General features: G+C 38.2%; 2 protein-coding genes across 2 annotated transcripts in view; both read right to left on the bottom strand.

The window, feature by feature from the left end:
• Nucleotides 1-6,561, bottom strand: part of phldb1a (pleckstrin homology-like domain, family B, member 1a) — a 32,463-nt gene extending 25,902 nt beyond the window's left edge. Inside the window, exons 1-4 of the mRNA XM_016289382.1 lie at nt 6,403-6,561; nt 3,698-3,799; nt 1,585-1,708; nt 218-388 (exon numbers count right to left, since the gene is read on the bottom strand). Coding sequence (XP_016144868.1) covers nt 218-388; nt 1,585-1,708; nt 3,698-3,799; nt 6,403-6,405 — 400 coding nt within the window. The 5' untranslated portion in view covers nt 6,406-6,561. The remainder of the gene's footprint in view (nt 1-217; nt 389-1,584; nt 1,709-3,697; nt 3,800-6,402) is intronic.
• A 7,922-nt stretch (nt 6,562-14,483) lies between these two features.
• Nucleotides 14,484-17,964, bottom strand: part of arcn1a (archain 1a) — a 9,102-nt gene continuing 5,621 nt past the window's right edge. The window contains 4 exon segments of the mRNA XM_071582420.1: nt 14,484-15,955; nt 17,165-17,369; nt 17,530-17,638; nt 17,740-17,916. Coding sequence (XP_071438521.1) covers nt 15,866-15,955; nt 17,165-17,369; nt 17,530-17,638; nt 17,740-17,916 — 581 coding nt within the window. The 3' untranslated portion in view covers nt 14,484-15,865.

The following is a 17,964-nucleotide window of genomic DNA, read 5'->3' as shown; positions in this document are numbered from 1 at the left end:
GGCAACCAGGTGAAAATAAAAGCAAAAATTCAAAAGAAATGCTAACATTAATAAACCATTAGCAAGACACAATGTGCCGTTTGTTTCCATTTCAAATTTCACTTTAGAATAATGCTAATTTTGTAACCTATTCAACATATATTGAACTAAAACTAGTTGAATGAGAATAAGAACAACTTTAAAAATCTAGACCAACTGGAAATGAGCCATTGCTTACCTTGTGTGAGTCTGACAGGTTTGGTAACAGCTAAGCCATCCATTGAGCACTGATTTCCACAGGGGTACAGGGTGATGGCTCCCCCCACATTTTCAATGTAGCAATGTTGAGCTGTGACACCCGGACCCTGAATATTAATATCTGTGTTCCCATGCCCGAGAGTAGTCTTCCCTGCAACATGTGATGGAGATTCAGTTTATTATTGCTACATTAAAACTACACTGATTAGACATAAGGTGTAACAATAAAAGGTTTAAAAAGGATGTATTGGAAAGATAACACTTAATTAATTACTCATTTTAAATTGTTACAAGACTTGAAAATGTTGCAATAATATATGAAATGCTGCAGCACAAGGTTTGCAGCAAAAGAACAGGTTAATGTTTGCTTCTTTAACAAAGAGAAGACAGACAAACCCCCACTCCCCCTTAAAGTGACCGGCCCTGTCTGAGTTATTTCATTCAAAGTGTCTATGAAGCAGATGTGAGTAAAAGAGCCATAACCCAAGCCTATTGTGAGAGCAGATGCGATAGAGACAGTGGTAGGAAGCAAGTGACAGGGGTGGGTGCATGCTGCACTTAAGATTGAAGATGAACATAATTCATTCTTTAAAAGAAGACATTTCTAGGCAGTAATACACATTCCCCAAGACAAATGTGCTCTCACTCCAGCAAGCTCAGTCACACTGTGAAGCAACAGGGGGTTGTGTCAAAGTCAGGTCATAGCCTCATAATTCTGTCTCTTGTTCTAAAGCCACTTCCATTGTGAATGCAATTTACAAGAAACAGCTGAAACCTCAATACTCAGTCCTAAATTGAAACCTCAATCAATACTAGATCTGTCATATGGGTGGATCCCACCAATATATATATTTAATTTATTAATTATAATGAATTCTCTATGTATCTATTGACATGAGCACAGGAAATTGTATTCAATCCACTATGAAACAATTCACTGATGAATAGTGCACTACATTCACTTCCTCTGGGATTTATACTTGCATGCTTGCTCTCATTCTTCCTCAATGTCAGGGGAGGAGAAGTCCTCTATTTGTCATTCTTCATGAGACGAAGCATAGCCAAGTTATGAGGACAGTACAGTGAGGTTTGTCCTCTCTCATGAACTTCCTGCCCATCACCGCACAAACACGCACAAATACTAATCTTTATTTGTAGTCTCCAGTTTTTCAGTTGACATCCCTTCTGCTTGTACGATCATATAATTAGGTCTCAGAATTTGAAAGCATTGCCACTAAGCACAAACGACAGTGTTTGCATCTAATTTGGTAGACAGAATCTGCCGTGGATACTTCATGAGGATGTGTATTACATTCAGTTACTTTATAGTAAGGTGACTACACTTACCCTCTGGCAAGGGCAGCAGGGTTATAGCCGTACTCAGACGGCCACTTCCCAAGCTGACAAGATGGGGTCGTTCTGCCTGGACTTTGAGAGTCTTGCCTGTTTCAATCAGGTCCAGTGGTGTGCTCTGTGAACATATGAGGGCAATACAACGGATCATATTTTACAACCTTTGATCACCGTTAAAGTGACCTGTACTGCTCAGGGTTCCTAAAACAGGATTAGTGTAATTCAGTTAGGGCCATTGCGTACTGCAGTGACAGGGTAAGAGGCTAACTAGACTAAACGGGTTTAGCTCCATCAGGTACCACCATGCAGGCTAAGAGGCTAACAGGATTTAGCTGTTAGATGAAAGACAAGGGACAAGACCAATAAATGACCAAAGGAGGAACATATTTGGCCTCAGCATATCACAGATGGAGGTTCTCAAGGGCAGCATGGGGATTATTTGCTTGGTAAGTCGCACTTTGATGTTTGAGGGAGTGCTGTTCTACATAGAAACAAATGGTATAATTAATGTTTTTAATAAGGAATTGGCATATTTCATTTATTTTGTGTCTTAAATGATGTTAGAAATTACACAGTCTTTAATGCACTAGAAAGGATTTTGGTAACTGAAGAGCAACCAGTGGAAATTTCACATCAGTCTCTTTTCCCCTTCTGGGATGTAAAACTCTGAATTTACTAGGAATGGACAGACCATTGGGATTATCCAGTGGGCCGGGGCGAAAACAAATTTGCATACAAAATAAACATACAAAAAAATCGAGGAAGTTTGTTTTCGTTTGGAAAAAAGGGAGAATGTTCTGACATCACAAGGATGGCCCAGGTTAAGTTACAGTAGCCGCAATGTGAAAACAGCTACTTCACGAAGTAAAATATAGTTTAATCAACAATACATCAGGCAAAATTTGCATTGAAAGCATGTTATACATATAGTGGGGAATTATCTATTACATGGGTTGTGATTGTGATAGCTGCTTTTGTGCTTGACTGTTTTTAGTCCCATATTCGTGGTATGAATGGACTTTACCCCACTAACGTTCACACCATTCACCAGTTAAATAAAGATTTTACACTTCTTTAAAGTGTCTTCACATCATCTTTTTTGTAGGAGTCTAGGACCAGTGTCCAAAAAAATAACCTTTAAAACTGAACAGCAATAAGGCTTCTAATAACAATATATGAATTCTTTCTAAAGTGATTAAATGTCACTGTAGTTTGCTTTAGCTTTCATATCTTATCCTGTCATCTCCGGATAATAGGGCTACATATAAAGCTGCTCAGTTTCCATTGTCCTCTGACATTTTTTCCACATACGGCTCAGTTGTTTGTTTCTGTGAGTGTGTGTACTCAACTTTACTAGTGAAGTTTTAACAGGTGCGCTGAACTAACGGCTTGATGTTTATGAGACCCTGTAATGTTTGATTGGTTGAATACAGTGCAGTGTTGGAGCAAGATTAAATGCAGACAGAAAGGCTGAACTCAGCCTCTCGAAGCAACAGTGATTAAGATTAACCCTATAATTAGGGATCAGTTCATCCTAGGTGACAAAACCTAGGATTTTTTCAGAATTCTTTGTCTATTGTTTAGTTTTTTACCCCCAGATTTGCTGATATAGACAGTTTAACACCTTATATTATATTCTGTTTTTGTAAGATTCTATTGAAGATTAAGCAGATAACCAACAGTAACCAACTCTTTAAAAATAACTTTTGAATCTTTATATAGATCAAGCTGTTGATTTGTGTGTGTGCGTGTGTGTGTGAGGGGGGGGTTACACCCTGCATTATGGTGACAAAATATCTCCACAAAGATGGCAATATCCAAAATCCTTGTCCTTGTGGGGACCTTTTTTGATCCCCATGAGGAAAAAGCTTATAAATAATACAGAATTAAGTTTTATGAAAATCTAAAAATGCTAAATGTTTCCTGGAAGGGGTAGGTTTAGGTGTAGGGTGATAGAAAATACAGTTTGTACCTTATTCAAAATAATAATTACACCTATGGAATGTCCCCATAAAACATAGAAACCCAACATTTGTGTGTGTGTGTGTGTGTGTGTGTGTGTGAAATTCTGAAATGTAAGATTCACCCTCTCAGCTCACACACTCACCCGTAAGACCTGATGAGTCTGACGGCTGTGTTCTGGAACATTCCGATTCAGCCTGTCCATGTCTATGGCGTTATCGATCACTTCATGACATTCGTTAAGATCCTGGAATTACATAAAGATAAACAGCAAGATGTTTTAAAAGTCCAAAAATGGCCTTAGTTGAAGGGGTGATTAGGTTATATCTCATAAAATGTGATTGAACTTACATGTAATGAGTCAAAATCACAACTCATATTTGTTTTATTTATACAACATTAACAGACTATTAGAATAAATATGTGGATCTGGCACAGTTACAATATTTAAAGCTTGTGTCTTTGATCTTAACAGTGAACTATAAAACACATCAGGTGTTTCCTTATTATAGACAAAATACAGTCATGCAATGATCTAACAAATGCATACTGTGATTAACCAACTGTCGTGAACAGACCGGAGTCTGCATCTTAGTTGAAATACACAGCATGAGTCAGTGTGACTCATCTTGCACACAAACAAATGCACACCCAGACTCACAGTGAACAGATGCAGCCAAGTATCTATGGTACAGACACAGGCACATTAGTGTGAACAAACTGGAGTAGACCTCAGGTCAGTACACACATCACAGCAGATCAGTCATTTTGGAACATCCCTAACCTGAAATCCCCCTCTACCTCCTTCCCTCACCTCTCCCCCATCTGATTTTGGTTTTGTTTAATAATCTTGCTTATATTTACTTGTAATATCATATTTAGTTGTTCATCGGTCTTGTTTCTACTCTTGAACTGTTTAGATTTTATACTTTAGTTGTTGTTTTTTTGTCTAAACTTGGATATTTCCATTACGTTTTGCTTTACTTTTTATTTAATTTTTCCCCCTTTTGTACATGTTGCGCTGAGTAGTGTTGTTGTGTGGTGCTTTGTGTATTTGTGTGTTCGTGCTGTTCCCTCCAGTCCTGCTCTACCAGCCTGAGACTCCCTGCCTGTTGGTTCCCCAAGGCGGCCTGCCAACAAAGCCTGGTGCTGAGAACCGAATCTCTGATGCTGCCTGCTTTGAGCCCCTTCACTCTGCTTGCATGCTCTGCTGTTCTCTGCTCTGGTTTTCTCCCCATCCTTCCGTCCCGATTTGACCAACGACTGAGACTGTACCCCAGACTGTCTACCTCTCAGGGCATTGATCTCTCCCTGTTGGTTGGAGCTGTCCCAAGATTGTCCACCCCTGTGCTGTGAACTTGTGTCTTCAATAAATCTTGTTTCACTCACTCTGCATTTGGGTCCCTTCCTGTTGACCGTGACAATTATAACATAGTATAATATAACATATATAAAAGATTACCTTAATCTGCCAGTTTTCCAATGAGTCAACTGTTTCCTTGAAATGTATCTAAAAGGACATCCTAAATTGTACAGAGGTTTGAAAGCCAAAGCCTTGTGAGATTAATGCAAGGAAATCTCTTTCCTCTGCTGGCATGTCCAGTCAGGGAAATGACTGGAATGAGATGCTTTGCTTCTCCAAACAAGCAAAGACAGGTTAGGTACAGTGAATGAATATTGATTAGGATGATGACGGACATTTAACTCAGCTGGTTCAAAACCAAACTTCCTCTTCTTTTGCTCCTTCCCCTAGCTAGCCTCTCCCTCCCTTCATTCCTGATGTCATGTTTGCAAGTGCAGCTGGCAGTTCCTGCAGGCCGCCTCTCACAATCACGTCCAGTGAATGACACAGAGGGAAGAGAGAACAGAAAGCCTCTGTCACTATACTGAATATGGTCACTGCTCTCACTGTCACACATACACACACAGCCGGACAATACAGAGACACTGACATTAATGCACAAACAGACATATACTGACGCCTTGATTCAAAGATACTTGTACACAAACAAATACACCTAATAGCAGTTCAACTGGAGTTTTTTATGCTGGTAAGTGGCTTGCCTCTGAAACGTGTCATAAAGTCTGCAGTTATGCCACTGTGTCCTGCCCTCTGCAGCAGAAAATAGACTCAACCACATAGCACAAACCACAAAGCTCCTCTTACAGGGGCTATAATCATACAGGCCACACATACAAACACACACACACACACTTATATAGACACATGGCAGTATGTAAGAGTTACAGGGAGAAGTGAGGAAACCACAAGAGGAACATACAGCTAAATGTAGCACGAACAGTAGGTGAATCTGGTAAATAGAAACCAAAGACTGGAAACATGAAGGTCTGATGTTTTTTTCCCTATGTTAAAACCATGACAATGTTAAATCAAACTGAGATTTAAAATGTTTTTTATGAAAAAATCACAACCTAGACAGGCAGCAGTTAAATAAATACAACAAAAAACACATTAAAACATAAATAAATAAAAATAAATCTATGCTTAAAATGAATATATAAATACTTATAATGGCAATTAAAAATATATTCTAATATTAAACTATAAAATTAATTTATTGAACTATATTAAAAATAAAAATAAAAACATATATACTAAGTATTTTGCATTATATATTTGAATTCATTTGAGCACTCATGTTCTCTGCATAAATCTGATAAATACTATGCAATATACATTGATTTAGTGCAGCATTATGCATTTCTTCATTCACTTATACAGCAGCCCAAATCGAAGTAATAAAATTATCCAAAATTCCTATTTAGAGTGTTTAGATATACCAAATACCAAGTTCTTAAAAACCCATAAGCAATTTCAAGCTCACTCACCATCTTTTTTAGCCCAAGAAAGATCCACTCTGTTGCTGCATGGCCTTGTTTACTCACAATCTCAGTGCTATGTCCTGTGTTTACACCTTTGAGCCTTTGGCTGACCGTCTACAGTCCAGCTCTCACTGTTTGTTTGTCTCTGCTGCTCGCTCATGTCTCTTACTGAATGCTCTGAAGTTCTGGAGGACAGAATTGCATAGTACCACCACAGCTGGGACAGAGTGAGAGAGCGAGAGAGAGAGAGAGAGAAAGCACTAGCAGAGGAATCCACATAAAAAAGTCTCTGTCAGAATCCAGGTGTGCGGTCCGTCTTTCCAAGCAACCATGAATAATCGTCAAGTTTATGTCTAAATTTAGAAGGCTGAATCACGAGGGACATATATCTACAACGTCACACAGAAATCACCATCTGTAAACTTGGCTCACCTGTTTACTACTTGCTCAGCTTACTGCTCAAAAACATGCTAAACGTATTACTAAAAATAACTGAATTATTAAAAGGATATTCAGTCCAAGAATGAAAATTCTATTAGCATTTTCTAACCCTCATGCAGTTCCAAACTTATATGAGTTTCATCTTCTGTGGAACATAAAAGAAGATATTTTTGAAACGCTGAACTATCCCTTTAAGAAATACATTAAGATGTTAATACCATGTTTTTATTTTAAAGCCTTTAGAAGATGGTTAGGTAGTAAGAAACATGTGATGCATCTTTAGTTTCTATTGTTCAAGATTTTCTGGAATGGTATAAAAATTGGTCAAATCACCATCAGTGCAGCAGATGGACTTATTTCGAACAGATGTGTGTTTACATGCTGTTGTGGAGGACGGAAAAGACCTTGATATTCCAGGTGGAGTCCCCTACTCACTTCCTGTTCTTCCCTCCTCCACAGAGGCAAAACAAAAATGGTGTTTTCCATTTGATGTTTAACAGCTGCAAAACTGCTGATATGAGTCACTTTAAGAGTATTTGTTACATAATTAGATTCATTTGTGGAAACAAGATACTGGGAACAAAAAACAAAAATAGTCAATGAAGTTGTCATGGAACTCCTAAGCAAGCATTTGTCTCTTAGTGAACATACAACCGAGCAATCCATCATACACTGAGCCAGACTGATTGGTAACAATCCTAAAAAAAAAACATGGGAAAGCCATGAATCAGAGCGCTAGAGAGGAAAATATCTGTCTGGTGGAGGTGGAGAATGAGAAAGAAAGGCTTTTTTTTTCCACGGCCACTGCCAGATGTGAAAAGTGTCCAAACACATAAAAAAATGAACACAAACAAATCTGAGCAACAACTAGGCAACCACAGCTGGAAGAAGAGCGGACTCTTCCGGTGTGGGCTCCTAAGCGGGATTCTTCCTGTCGGTTGACCCTATGATCTAGCTACTCTCTGGGAATAAACAGTCTCCAGCTGCCCCCTTCTCACCCACAACTGAGAAAAAATGACAACAGGCCTGATAATCTAAAGCAGTCCTATGTTTTGAGCCATGAGTGCCTTATTATAGAGCCAAATTTAAGTTATTTATGTGTTTGTTGTCCTCTGGGAGTGAAAATTCCAATGACTTTATGTGAGAAAATGATTATTCCACCAAATAACTTCCAACATTTATATGAGAGGCACTCAATTCAGATGTCCAGAGTGGCTCACATGGTCAACACATGGCATGCACACAAGTTTCTAGATAGCTGCTAGATAGCTTTCCATATTTCCATGCTGGACTGCTATCTTGGAATAACACATGTGATATCAAAGCTAATCATTTTGGTCTCACTCATAAATTCTTTGACGGCAGGAACATGCGGCATTAATCTCTTGCAGCATTTTGCAACAGTCTAGTTACTTATTATAGTATCAGAGTAAAGCAACAAGGCGTCAGAAAGATTGACCACAGATCTCACCCCAGAAAACAGTCACAGTGCTTGCGTGGCAGAAATGCTTGAGATCAGAATACTGTTTAAATCAGAATGTGTTTGTGGGAAAATGAGAAGAAAGACTGGGTTTGTTTCATTGGCACAGTAGTATGAAAAAAATTCTTCATGTTCTTCAGAGCTGTCCAAGAGGGAGTACAAAGTTCTTGCATTATGCACTTTTTTTTGTTCCATTAGCAACCACTGGACTTTAAAAATCCACATTCAAGCAAGCATTTCCCGTCTTAGCCTGCCTAATTCTGTCAAATATTTCACACTTTCCTGCACACCACACAGATATATCAGAACGGAGCATGACATCCACATTCTCCACAGCACCTGCACTCATACCACTAATTAAAGTCAGTATAAAATGAAAATGGACCCTGTCTATTTTGTAAATGCATGTTATGAATCCTATTGTGAATGCTTCATCTATGTATGCATTTAATTTCTGTCAGGACCACTATCGTCAACGATGATTTACAATTAGCATACAGTTTGGATTGGCGGTATGGTTCTGTTCTGGGCAAGAACTCCCTGCGCATCCATGTAGCCTAGCATGGATGAGAGCAGGGAGAGCAGCGATAACCCCCCCAGGGTAAACAGAACAGAACCAACATAAATGTATTGCAGATATCGTTTAAGTTCAATAATGTTATGTACACATTTTAGAATTAGTCTGATTCAAAGGAATCAGATCAGAAATCAGAAGGCTGAATCCTGACTGACAGAGGAGGAGTTGGGGATGGAGGAGGGTAATTAGCTATTGAGCAATGCGAAAACTGCTGATAATACTGAGGGACCTTATATATGAATGCTTAGATAGGTCTCGTATTCCCATAGGCTGATGGGGATCAGCTGAGAGTCAGCTGATGCGAGCTTGACTAACGTGACCTGCCAGAACTAACGCTATGCTAGATATTTTTTTATTTAGACATTGTAATGTTTAATCCAAATGTCTTAACTCGAGCTTCTGGTGAAAATGATAGACTTCTCTCTGGCGACGTATGCCAGACTTCTCCAATCATTTAGATGGCTAAAAACCATTCATTCATCAAAATCCAATTAACAACCAATAGATGGAACCCTCATCCTACATTTTTTTTCTTTTTCAAAAATTTGTTATGCTCATATGTAAGCCTACATCACACCCTATTTCCATTTTATCTCAGTTTTAAGAATAACAAAGGGATAGTTCATCCAAAAATGGGAATTCTGACCATCCTTCAAATGTGACATTATTTCTTGCATTCTGCTAAATCCTTTTGTGTTTCGGACCAATTTAACATTATGATTTGGAATGAAGCAGATGACATAATGAACAAATGATAACAGATTTTTTATATTTGAGTGAACTGTCTTAAAGAATTTAAACCGCCATCGCAACTGGTTTGAAAAAAAAATTAAGATCTTTTCAATTTGCAGTCCTGCATTAGTGTTCCATCATGGTATTTGTATTTCCTTAAAGAGATGAAGATATGGACTCATATATGATGATCAAATGGACAAATTAATGGGTCACTCCAGAAAAAGAGACTGGAATTATGGTTCAAGCAGATAGAGAGAGTTAAAAGAGTTAAAAGACTGAGAAGGTAAGCAATACCTGGATCTGGAGCTGATTGAGACTCGCAGAGCCAGACTTGATTATTGACATAAATCGGTCAGTGGCGTGTCTGTGGGCATGCTGTCTAGAGCTGGTGAGACCCAGGCTGACTGAATGAAGGTCTGAGCATTATGAGAAAAGCTAGAGCACTGAATCCTGTTTGGCACTGTTTCACCAAGTCTGTGCTGGTGTTCAATTTCTTCTTTTTGTTGTTTTCATCCACTCCCTGTTTCTTTTTCTCCTTCCAACATGCTCAATGTTCAAGTTAACTTTTATACACTTCCTGCGATCTTGCATACATGAATATACAGTATCAAACTCTCAACAACTTTCTAAGTTACTCATTTTTACTAATGCTTTTATCTTTCATAATTCCAGCAAAGCAATGCAGTAACTACTTCAGCAGTGTTAAAAAGTAGGTTCTATGCCTCTCCCGTGGCTTCATGTGATAGTAAAGTGTCAGATTAATGCTCACTTTAGAATGTTGTTGTTGGTCATCTGGGTACTTTTTGCCTACTGTTTTATAAATAGGCTACTGTGAATTCTGGCATACTACACATTTTTTACATACTGTTTTTGCTTACTGTATAAGTAAATATGCATATTCAGATGCAGTCACTCACTTGTAGCCACTTGTTTACATAATATGTATCCTGTAGAAAGAGTCCCTGAACAATCCCTGCAAACACTGCATAGATTGACAACATGTCTGGAATGTCACTCAGCCAATCAAATTTGTGGATCGGAACTGAATCTGTCGTAGCCTATAAAATATACCACATATGATACTTTAGCTGTATCATGTAAATGTTCAATCTGCTGCATTGCAGGTGTAATACAGAACACAGGTGTCCAGAAGAAGTACTGAATGTGTTTCCTCATCTCTGCACCAGATTAATTAGACAGGTGAGTCATTTGTCTAACCACCTGTTAGTCAGCCTCTTTTAGTGAAAGAGTGCAAAAATGTGTCAGCAGACCAGCAGACCCAGCACAGCCCTCCTGCAAACACAGGCTTCTCATACACTGGTGTGCACAGTGCTGTCTCCACTGGGACAATAGTCTCATTGTCCATGCTTTAGGTCAGGGCCATTATCCCCATGCTGGTCCAGTGCAGCCGATTTTCATTCTCAATCATATTTGCCACAGTAAGACCAGAGTTCTCCATTACTCACACATACCGTAACTAAAATGAAGAAATGCATTCATGTATGAGGTCATTCATAACTCATAATATAACATCATAGTGTCCATAGTGACATTTGCACTGTTACTTTTTAAAGACAGATTCCCCATGATGTTTTGTCAGGCGTCATTTACTAAAGTTTGCATTTTTCATCGGAAAATCTCTTTGTCTCTTTCAGTTCCCCTTTAAATGATTCATAAACTGATTCTAATGAAGATTGCAAAAATGTTCATGTTGTTTTAAAATTGTTGACAGACACAAACAGACATGTGGTATATATATATATATATATATATAAAATGAAATTGGTTTAACACAAGTACATAAAAACTTTTACAAATAATAACAACAATAATAATAATAATAATAATAAACCTCTGGTTCTGTGTACCTTATTTACCCCTAGGTACATTTTAGTACCTTAAAGGTACACATTATTACCTAAATATACATATTAGTACCTAAATAGTACCTCAATAGTACCTCAATACCAAGTGTTTTACCATTTTTTCTGAGAGTGCAGCATTATTCTAAATGTTTTCAGAAAACTTCATCACACAAACCCAGCTGTCAATCAAAGCCTTACCTATGAGTTCAGATCCTAACTGTGGCTCTGCCAGTCCCATGTGTAATCCTGAGTGCTGAAAACAGGTGTCTTTCTAACTCATGCTCACTTTAAGACACCTTAAACTCTGTGGAGCACCAGAGCAGGATGGACAAATCACATTCAGAACTAGAAATATCTTCCCTCACTCTCTCTGTCCTGCACTATTCCCCCACCTACATGTTCGCTCTCTCCACCCCTTTCTCTTTTTCCAGCCCTTATAGTCTCTCACACACTTCTTCCCTTCCTTCTTTTTTCATTCTACTGCCACAAGGCAGTCTTTCATTCTCACAGCTGAAGAGCTCCTCACTTGTTCAGCCTCTGGAACGAGACACCCACCCTGAGCCGAGAGAGAGAGAGAGAGATAGATAGGCAGGAGTACAATAGGGGTGACTTATCGCCAAATACGGATGTAGAGATTTCAGAAATGGTGTCTTGTAAAATTAGATTTGTAATATCAGCATATTGGTATATGGAAGCAAGTCTTTTTTTTTTTTGGTTCTCTCTCCCTCATGCCACTGATCCATTTAATTCTCTGTATACAGAAATCTAATTCCCACAGCATAGTTGAACTCTGGCCAAGCCAGATAAGCAAAATGTGAAATTAAATTAAATTACAATAAGCCAATAAAGCTGCCCTCTAAATACATTAAATTGCCCTCTGTAAAATGTCTTATGACAACAAACGGGGGAAAAAAAATTGCAAATAATTAAAAGGCAAGAATAGACACTGGAAGGGTTTGTGGATACGGTAAGATTACATTTCCTCTTTTAAGAAGAGAAATGGCTGTTGTAATACATGTCTTAATTCAGTGTTCAAATGTTTAACATCCTAAATACATATACATACGCAATAGTGGCTCTCCCCTCAACCCAATCCAACACAACCCAGCCCATGAGACATTCCACCAACGCATGTCTGGAGAGGACATTGTGTGGGATGTAAGAGGGTAGGAAACTTTGGGGAAGTTTGCAAGGCTGTAAAGTTGCAAAGAACAGCTTGTGGACTCAAAATGCCAACTAACAAATCTGTCTACAAAATACTGACTGAGATGGCATATGATTGAACAAGCCATGAAACAACTGTGAATACAAGGCTGCTGCCTAAAGCAGCCTATCAGGGTCATTCATTGGGATAATTTGAAAACACTAGGTAAGTGTATGAAGGCAGGATAGGAATATACTCATTGAGGGTTATCAGATATTTGCTTTTTCAAGTTTAAATATTGCTAAAATAATACTTTTTTTTCCATACATTACTGTGTTGTCTGAGGTATCAATATTTAGAATAGCCACGGAATGTAAATCCGACCATTTGCCTCGTTTTTCATCTTTCTATCTCAAGGATCTCCTCCCGTTATTTACCTGAAACCCACAACCAAATTCAGACATTAAATCAAATGTGACCTGTGACAAATCATATGACCTGAGGTACAGTAAACAGGATATAAATCATTGCAGAAAAAAACATTTTACTTTCAAAGATGCACGGTGGTGTCCAGTTGGGGTGACTGTTTCCAATTTCCATTCACAAGACACAACACAAACCATCACGCAGAGAAGTTGAAATGGAACAAATGATGACCCCTGGTGGTTGTGCAAATGTATTCGTTTAAATCTAAATACCGTAAACCTTGTAACTTTTAACCAAGCTCTGGTAATAGGTGACAACGTGGCTTGTTTCCCCCCAGTTATTAGAAAATATATAATTTAGCATGCATTTGAACACATAAGTTGTCACAATGAAACCTAAAATTAAATAGTCTATAGGCTTTTCATATATACAGCTTTTTATCTCAATTTAAATTGATATGCCTTAAAGAATAAGGACTTGTCCTCAATTACACATCAAAAGCAGCAAAAGGAAACTTACTTGAAAGTGAACCCTTTTAGGGGCCATTGTGGTCCTTGGTTTGTAAACAAAAGGAAAATTCTTGGAAATGGTCTTAAAGTGGGATTAGTACAGACTGAACAAGATGAAGAGCTCTGCAGCTCTTTCAGAAACTGGATCCATTGTATTTAATCCAAAAAAAGGAGGGATGAAAAATAACTAATTCCTGAACATGACAGATCAAAATTTTCTTCTCCAATTGATTGTTCATTTTCCAAATGAACATATAGATATCCAGATAATAATAATAATCTCTTGATCATATACAGGCCCTCAGTTCACTTCGTCCTTCTAACTCTTGCATCACATATGAGAGGAGCACATCCAATATATCGGTTTCATCAACTCTCTACCCCTGGTTGTATGGTGGAAAAAAGAAGAATCCCCCCCCCCCTCCTCCTCCTTTATAGTTGTGTTATTTTAAAATCAGGTGACCTTAAACACGTATTCCAGACCATATGATTTAAACTGTAACCATTGTTTACATGGTGATGACCATTGCCGAAAAGAAGGACAGATAACAATAGATCTTTTACTTTTTAAACTCTTTAATTTTTTTTTTTATAAGTTTACACTGGAATGTTCTTCATCATGAATCACTAATTCATTATTTTACAAGATTAAAAAAAAAAAAGATATATTTCCATATACCATTTCCCAATCCACATTATGATTCCATGAAAACCAAACAAAAAACAATGGAAAAAGATTTACAAAAACATTTTAATATGCCCTTCCCATTGTTTACATGGTGATGACCATTGCCGAAAAGAAGGACAGATAACAATAGATCTTTTACTTTTTAAACTCTTTAATTTTTTTTTTTATAAGTTTACACTGGAATGTTCTTCATCATGAATCACTAATTCATTATTTTACAAGATTAAAAAAAAAAAGATATATTTCCATATACCATTTCCCAATCCACATTATGATTCCATGAAAACCAAACAAAAAACAATGGAAAAAGATTTACAAAAACATTTTAATACGCCCTTCTCCTCATCAAAATATGCAGAGACATTCAAGGCATTACTGGGAACCAAGACAGCAAGGGAAACCTATTTTCTTCAGTGGGGGCCATGTGGGGTTGAGACTGAAGTTTGGGATGATGGCTCAGCAGGCTGGGCACCACTCATAATGCTGATAGGAGACCAGAGGTCCCTCCCTGAAAAACCTACTCACAATCACTGACAGTCAAGACAGACATGATCTCGATCCTCCACTGAAGGGCTCTAACAACTCATTTCAGATGGCGAACAGGTTGCCTTTTAGTAGTAAGAAAGTCCAAGCCTGAAGATTTTGCTTTCAATAGAAAACATGATATAAAGCAGACAGAGTGAGCACTCATTTTTGAAGCAATAAGTTTTTCTGACTGCAGTGTCATCTTGAATGAAATCATCTCTCTGTAATACACATTTGTTAATGGCTTTAAATGTTTATCCATTTGAATTGGTGGTCAAATTGCACTCAAGATGTCCATGATAAACTGAAAACAGTTTAAAAATGTACTACAGACTCCTTAAAGGCTGGCATTACTACACCAAAACAATGTAAAACAGGAGAACAGAGAGGCAGTCAAGAGTTAGACAAAGATCCAAGCACAAACTTCTTAAACATGTCAGATGTTTAACAGCAGATGGAAACAGGAGATATAATATATATAGTTTAGACAAAACAAGGAGTCTGAGTGACAAAGAAAAAGACAAAACAATGACTACGGAATGGAAGAAATGGCTATTAACAAGCAAGGTACAAGAATGTTCTAGTGTTTCAAAAAAGTTAGCACACTCAAAATAAATGTCTAGAACAACACAAACTGAGAGAAAAGACACAAGCAACATGACTTTACCCTTACTGAGGAGGTATATAAACCATCAATTCAAAAATATACTGCCATGATGGCTTCAAATAAATAAAGCTACACCAGCCCACTCCTTCCTGATACAGTCTCCATTTTAGCCCTAACCCTCACTGACTGGTTTGGCCATTAAAAAGAGGGTTGCTTTGTGAACCAAATTGGGTACAATTGGAGCCAATATTCCCAGCGAAGACTAAACCGACTTTGTTTTTTGTTTTTTGCAGGGGGCAAAAAAAAAAACTTTAAAAAAGGGGAATCCTGTTAATATACTGCTGAAGATGATAAAGATTGCATCGTCACTCAATTTATATGTCTATCCTTTCTTTTATTTATATGAATGTTTTCAGTCCATTTATCTGCTCCTCTGTCAAGTTGGGTGTAATTTTGTTAGTGATGTTTCCTTTTACAATATTTCATATTTGTCGACCACAAATGACGTTTCTGTGGAGAACCGAACCGGGCTGTCCCCATCCACCTGAGACACCTTAGTGACCTGGCAGGAGAGAACATGAACAGAATGTAGAATCTATTATCCACATGACATCCTAATCTATGAACTAATTTCAGTACTCTGTATCGACCAATACCTTAACCCAGGAATTAACGACTTTTGTCAGCTTTGAGATTTTTCTAGGTATTTTTATTATTTAAATGATTATTAAAGGGTTAGTTCACCCAAAAATGAAAAGTCATTAATTACACACCCTCATGTCGTTCCAAACCTGTAAGACCTTCGTTCATCTTCAGAAGACAAATTAAGATATTTTTGATGAAATCCAAAAGATTTCTGACCCTCCATAGACAGCAATGCAACTACCATGTTCAAGGCCCAGAAGGGTAGTAAGGACTTTGGTAAAATAGTCCATGTGACATCAGTGGCTCAACCGCTTTTTTGAAGCTACGAGAATACTTTTTGTACGCAAAGAAAACAAAAATCATGACTTTATTCAACAATTTCTTTTCTTCGGTGTCGGTCTTTGACGCACATTCACAAGTGTACCACGACGCATGCGTGTGGTGCTGCTGATGCAGGAGCTGGCGTTCTGACCTAGAATGTCCATCTCTCTTAGTTCATGGTCTGTATATTCTGGTTGAAATCATGCTGAGTTCACACCGCACGATTTTAGCCCCGATTTTCACTCGCCGACTGGTTTTGCGAAATCGTTTAAGGCAAATCGGTGTTCATTCACGCAGTGTGAATTATCAAAGACACGATTGTGATCGTGAAATATTTGGCATGCTAAATATCTGGACCTGTCAGTGTACGCTGGCTCCTGCGTCAGCAGCACCACATACTTCCGTGACACGGAAGATAAGAAATTGTTGAATAAAGTTTTTTTTTCTTTTCTTTGCACACAAAAACTATTCTCGTAGCTTCATAAAATTAAGGTTGAACCACCGATGTCACATGGACTATTTTAACTAAGTCCTTATTTCCTTTCTTAGCCATAAAAGTGTCTGTTGTGTTGCTGTCTATGGAGGGTCAGAAAGCTCTCGGATTTCATCAAAAATATCTTAATTTGTGTTCCGAAGATGAACGAAGGTCTTATGGGTTTGGAACGACATGAGGATAAGTAATGAATGACAGAATTAAAATTTTTGGGTCAACTAAACCTTTAACTCTTCATCAACTCCTGAACTCCCCGCAGTTCCCTTAAGAACCCCAGTTCTGCCCTAATCTATAATTAACCTTGTTTCTTACCTGAATGTCACAGTAGCTGCCCTTAGAGACAAAGGAGACACTGACAGGGAAAAAGTCATTGGGCTGACCAGGTATGCTGAATTCCAGGCTACCAGTCTTATTCTTCACATCAATCACGGGCAGACACCACTCCAGGACATTCCGTCTGCTGTCATGGCGATATTCTCCATCTAGATCACCAATCACAGGAGCCCCTACCCCTGACCTGTGATGAAATTGTTACAATAGACAAAAGTCACTAACAAGCCTAACAATTCCAAGAAGCTTCATTACACACGGGGAAACAAGGTGCTTTAATATGCCAATAAATGTGTATAATATGTGTGAATTAGGGCCTGAACTAAAGCCTATGAATTTGTACTCACGGTACAGGGATAGAAATTACTACATCACTGAGTTCCAGAGATTCATCCTGCAGCTCATACTCAATGTTTACATCACAGCCAGTACCACTCTCAGAGGGCCAGCAGTTTACTGCACAAACAGAAATTAAATGAGCATAAGTCATGTGACTACTGGGGAGACGTAAGCTGTTAAATTTGCTGGTAACACTAAACCAGATGTTTAGGACTGACTTGTTAGTGGAATGAGAGAGTCATCTGTGGTCTGTAGCCTCCACTTCAGCACACCCACGTCACTTTTCAGAGGGAAGGATTTGTCTGGGTTTTTCAGACCAATCACGGACTCCGCTGTGAAAAGTTTTTTATCCACATTTGGATGGGTCTACAAGGAAGAGGTTAGAAGTGCGTTACAAACATAGAACCCATTTTCTAAAGGTTTATTATAGTTTTTTTTTTTTT

The sequence above is a fragment of the Sinocyclocheilus grahami genome, unplaced genomic scaffold, assembly GCF_001515645.1.
Source record: "Sinocyclocheilus grahami isolate Dianchi unplaced genomic scaffold, SAMN03320097.WGS_v1.1 scaffold12.1, whole genome shotgun sequence".
NCBI lineage: Eukaryota > Metazoa > Chordata > Actinopteri > Cypriniformes > Cyprinidae > Sinocyclocheilus > Sinocyclocheilus grahami.
The sequence above is the reverse complement of the archived record's forward strand: the minus strand, read 5'-3'. Positions and strand labels throughout refer to the sequence as shown.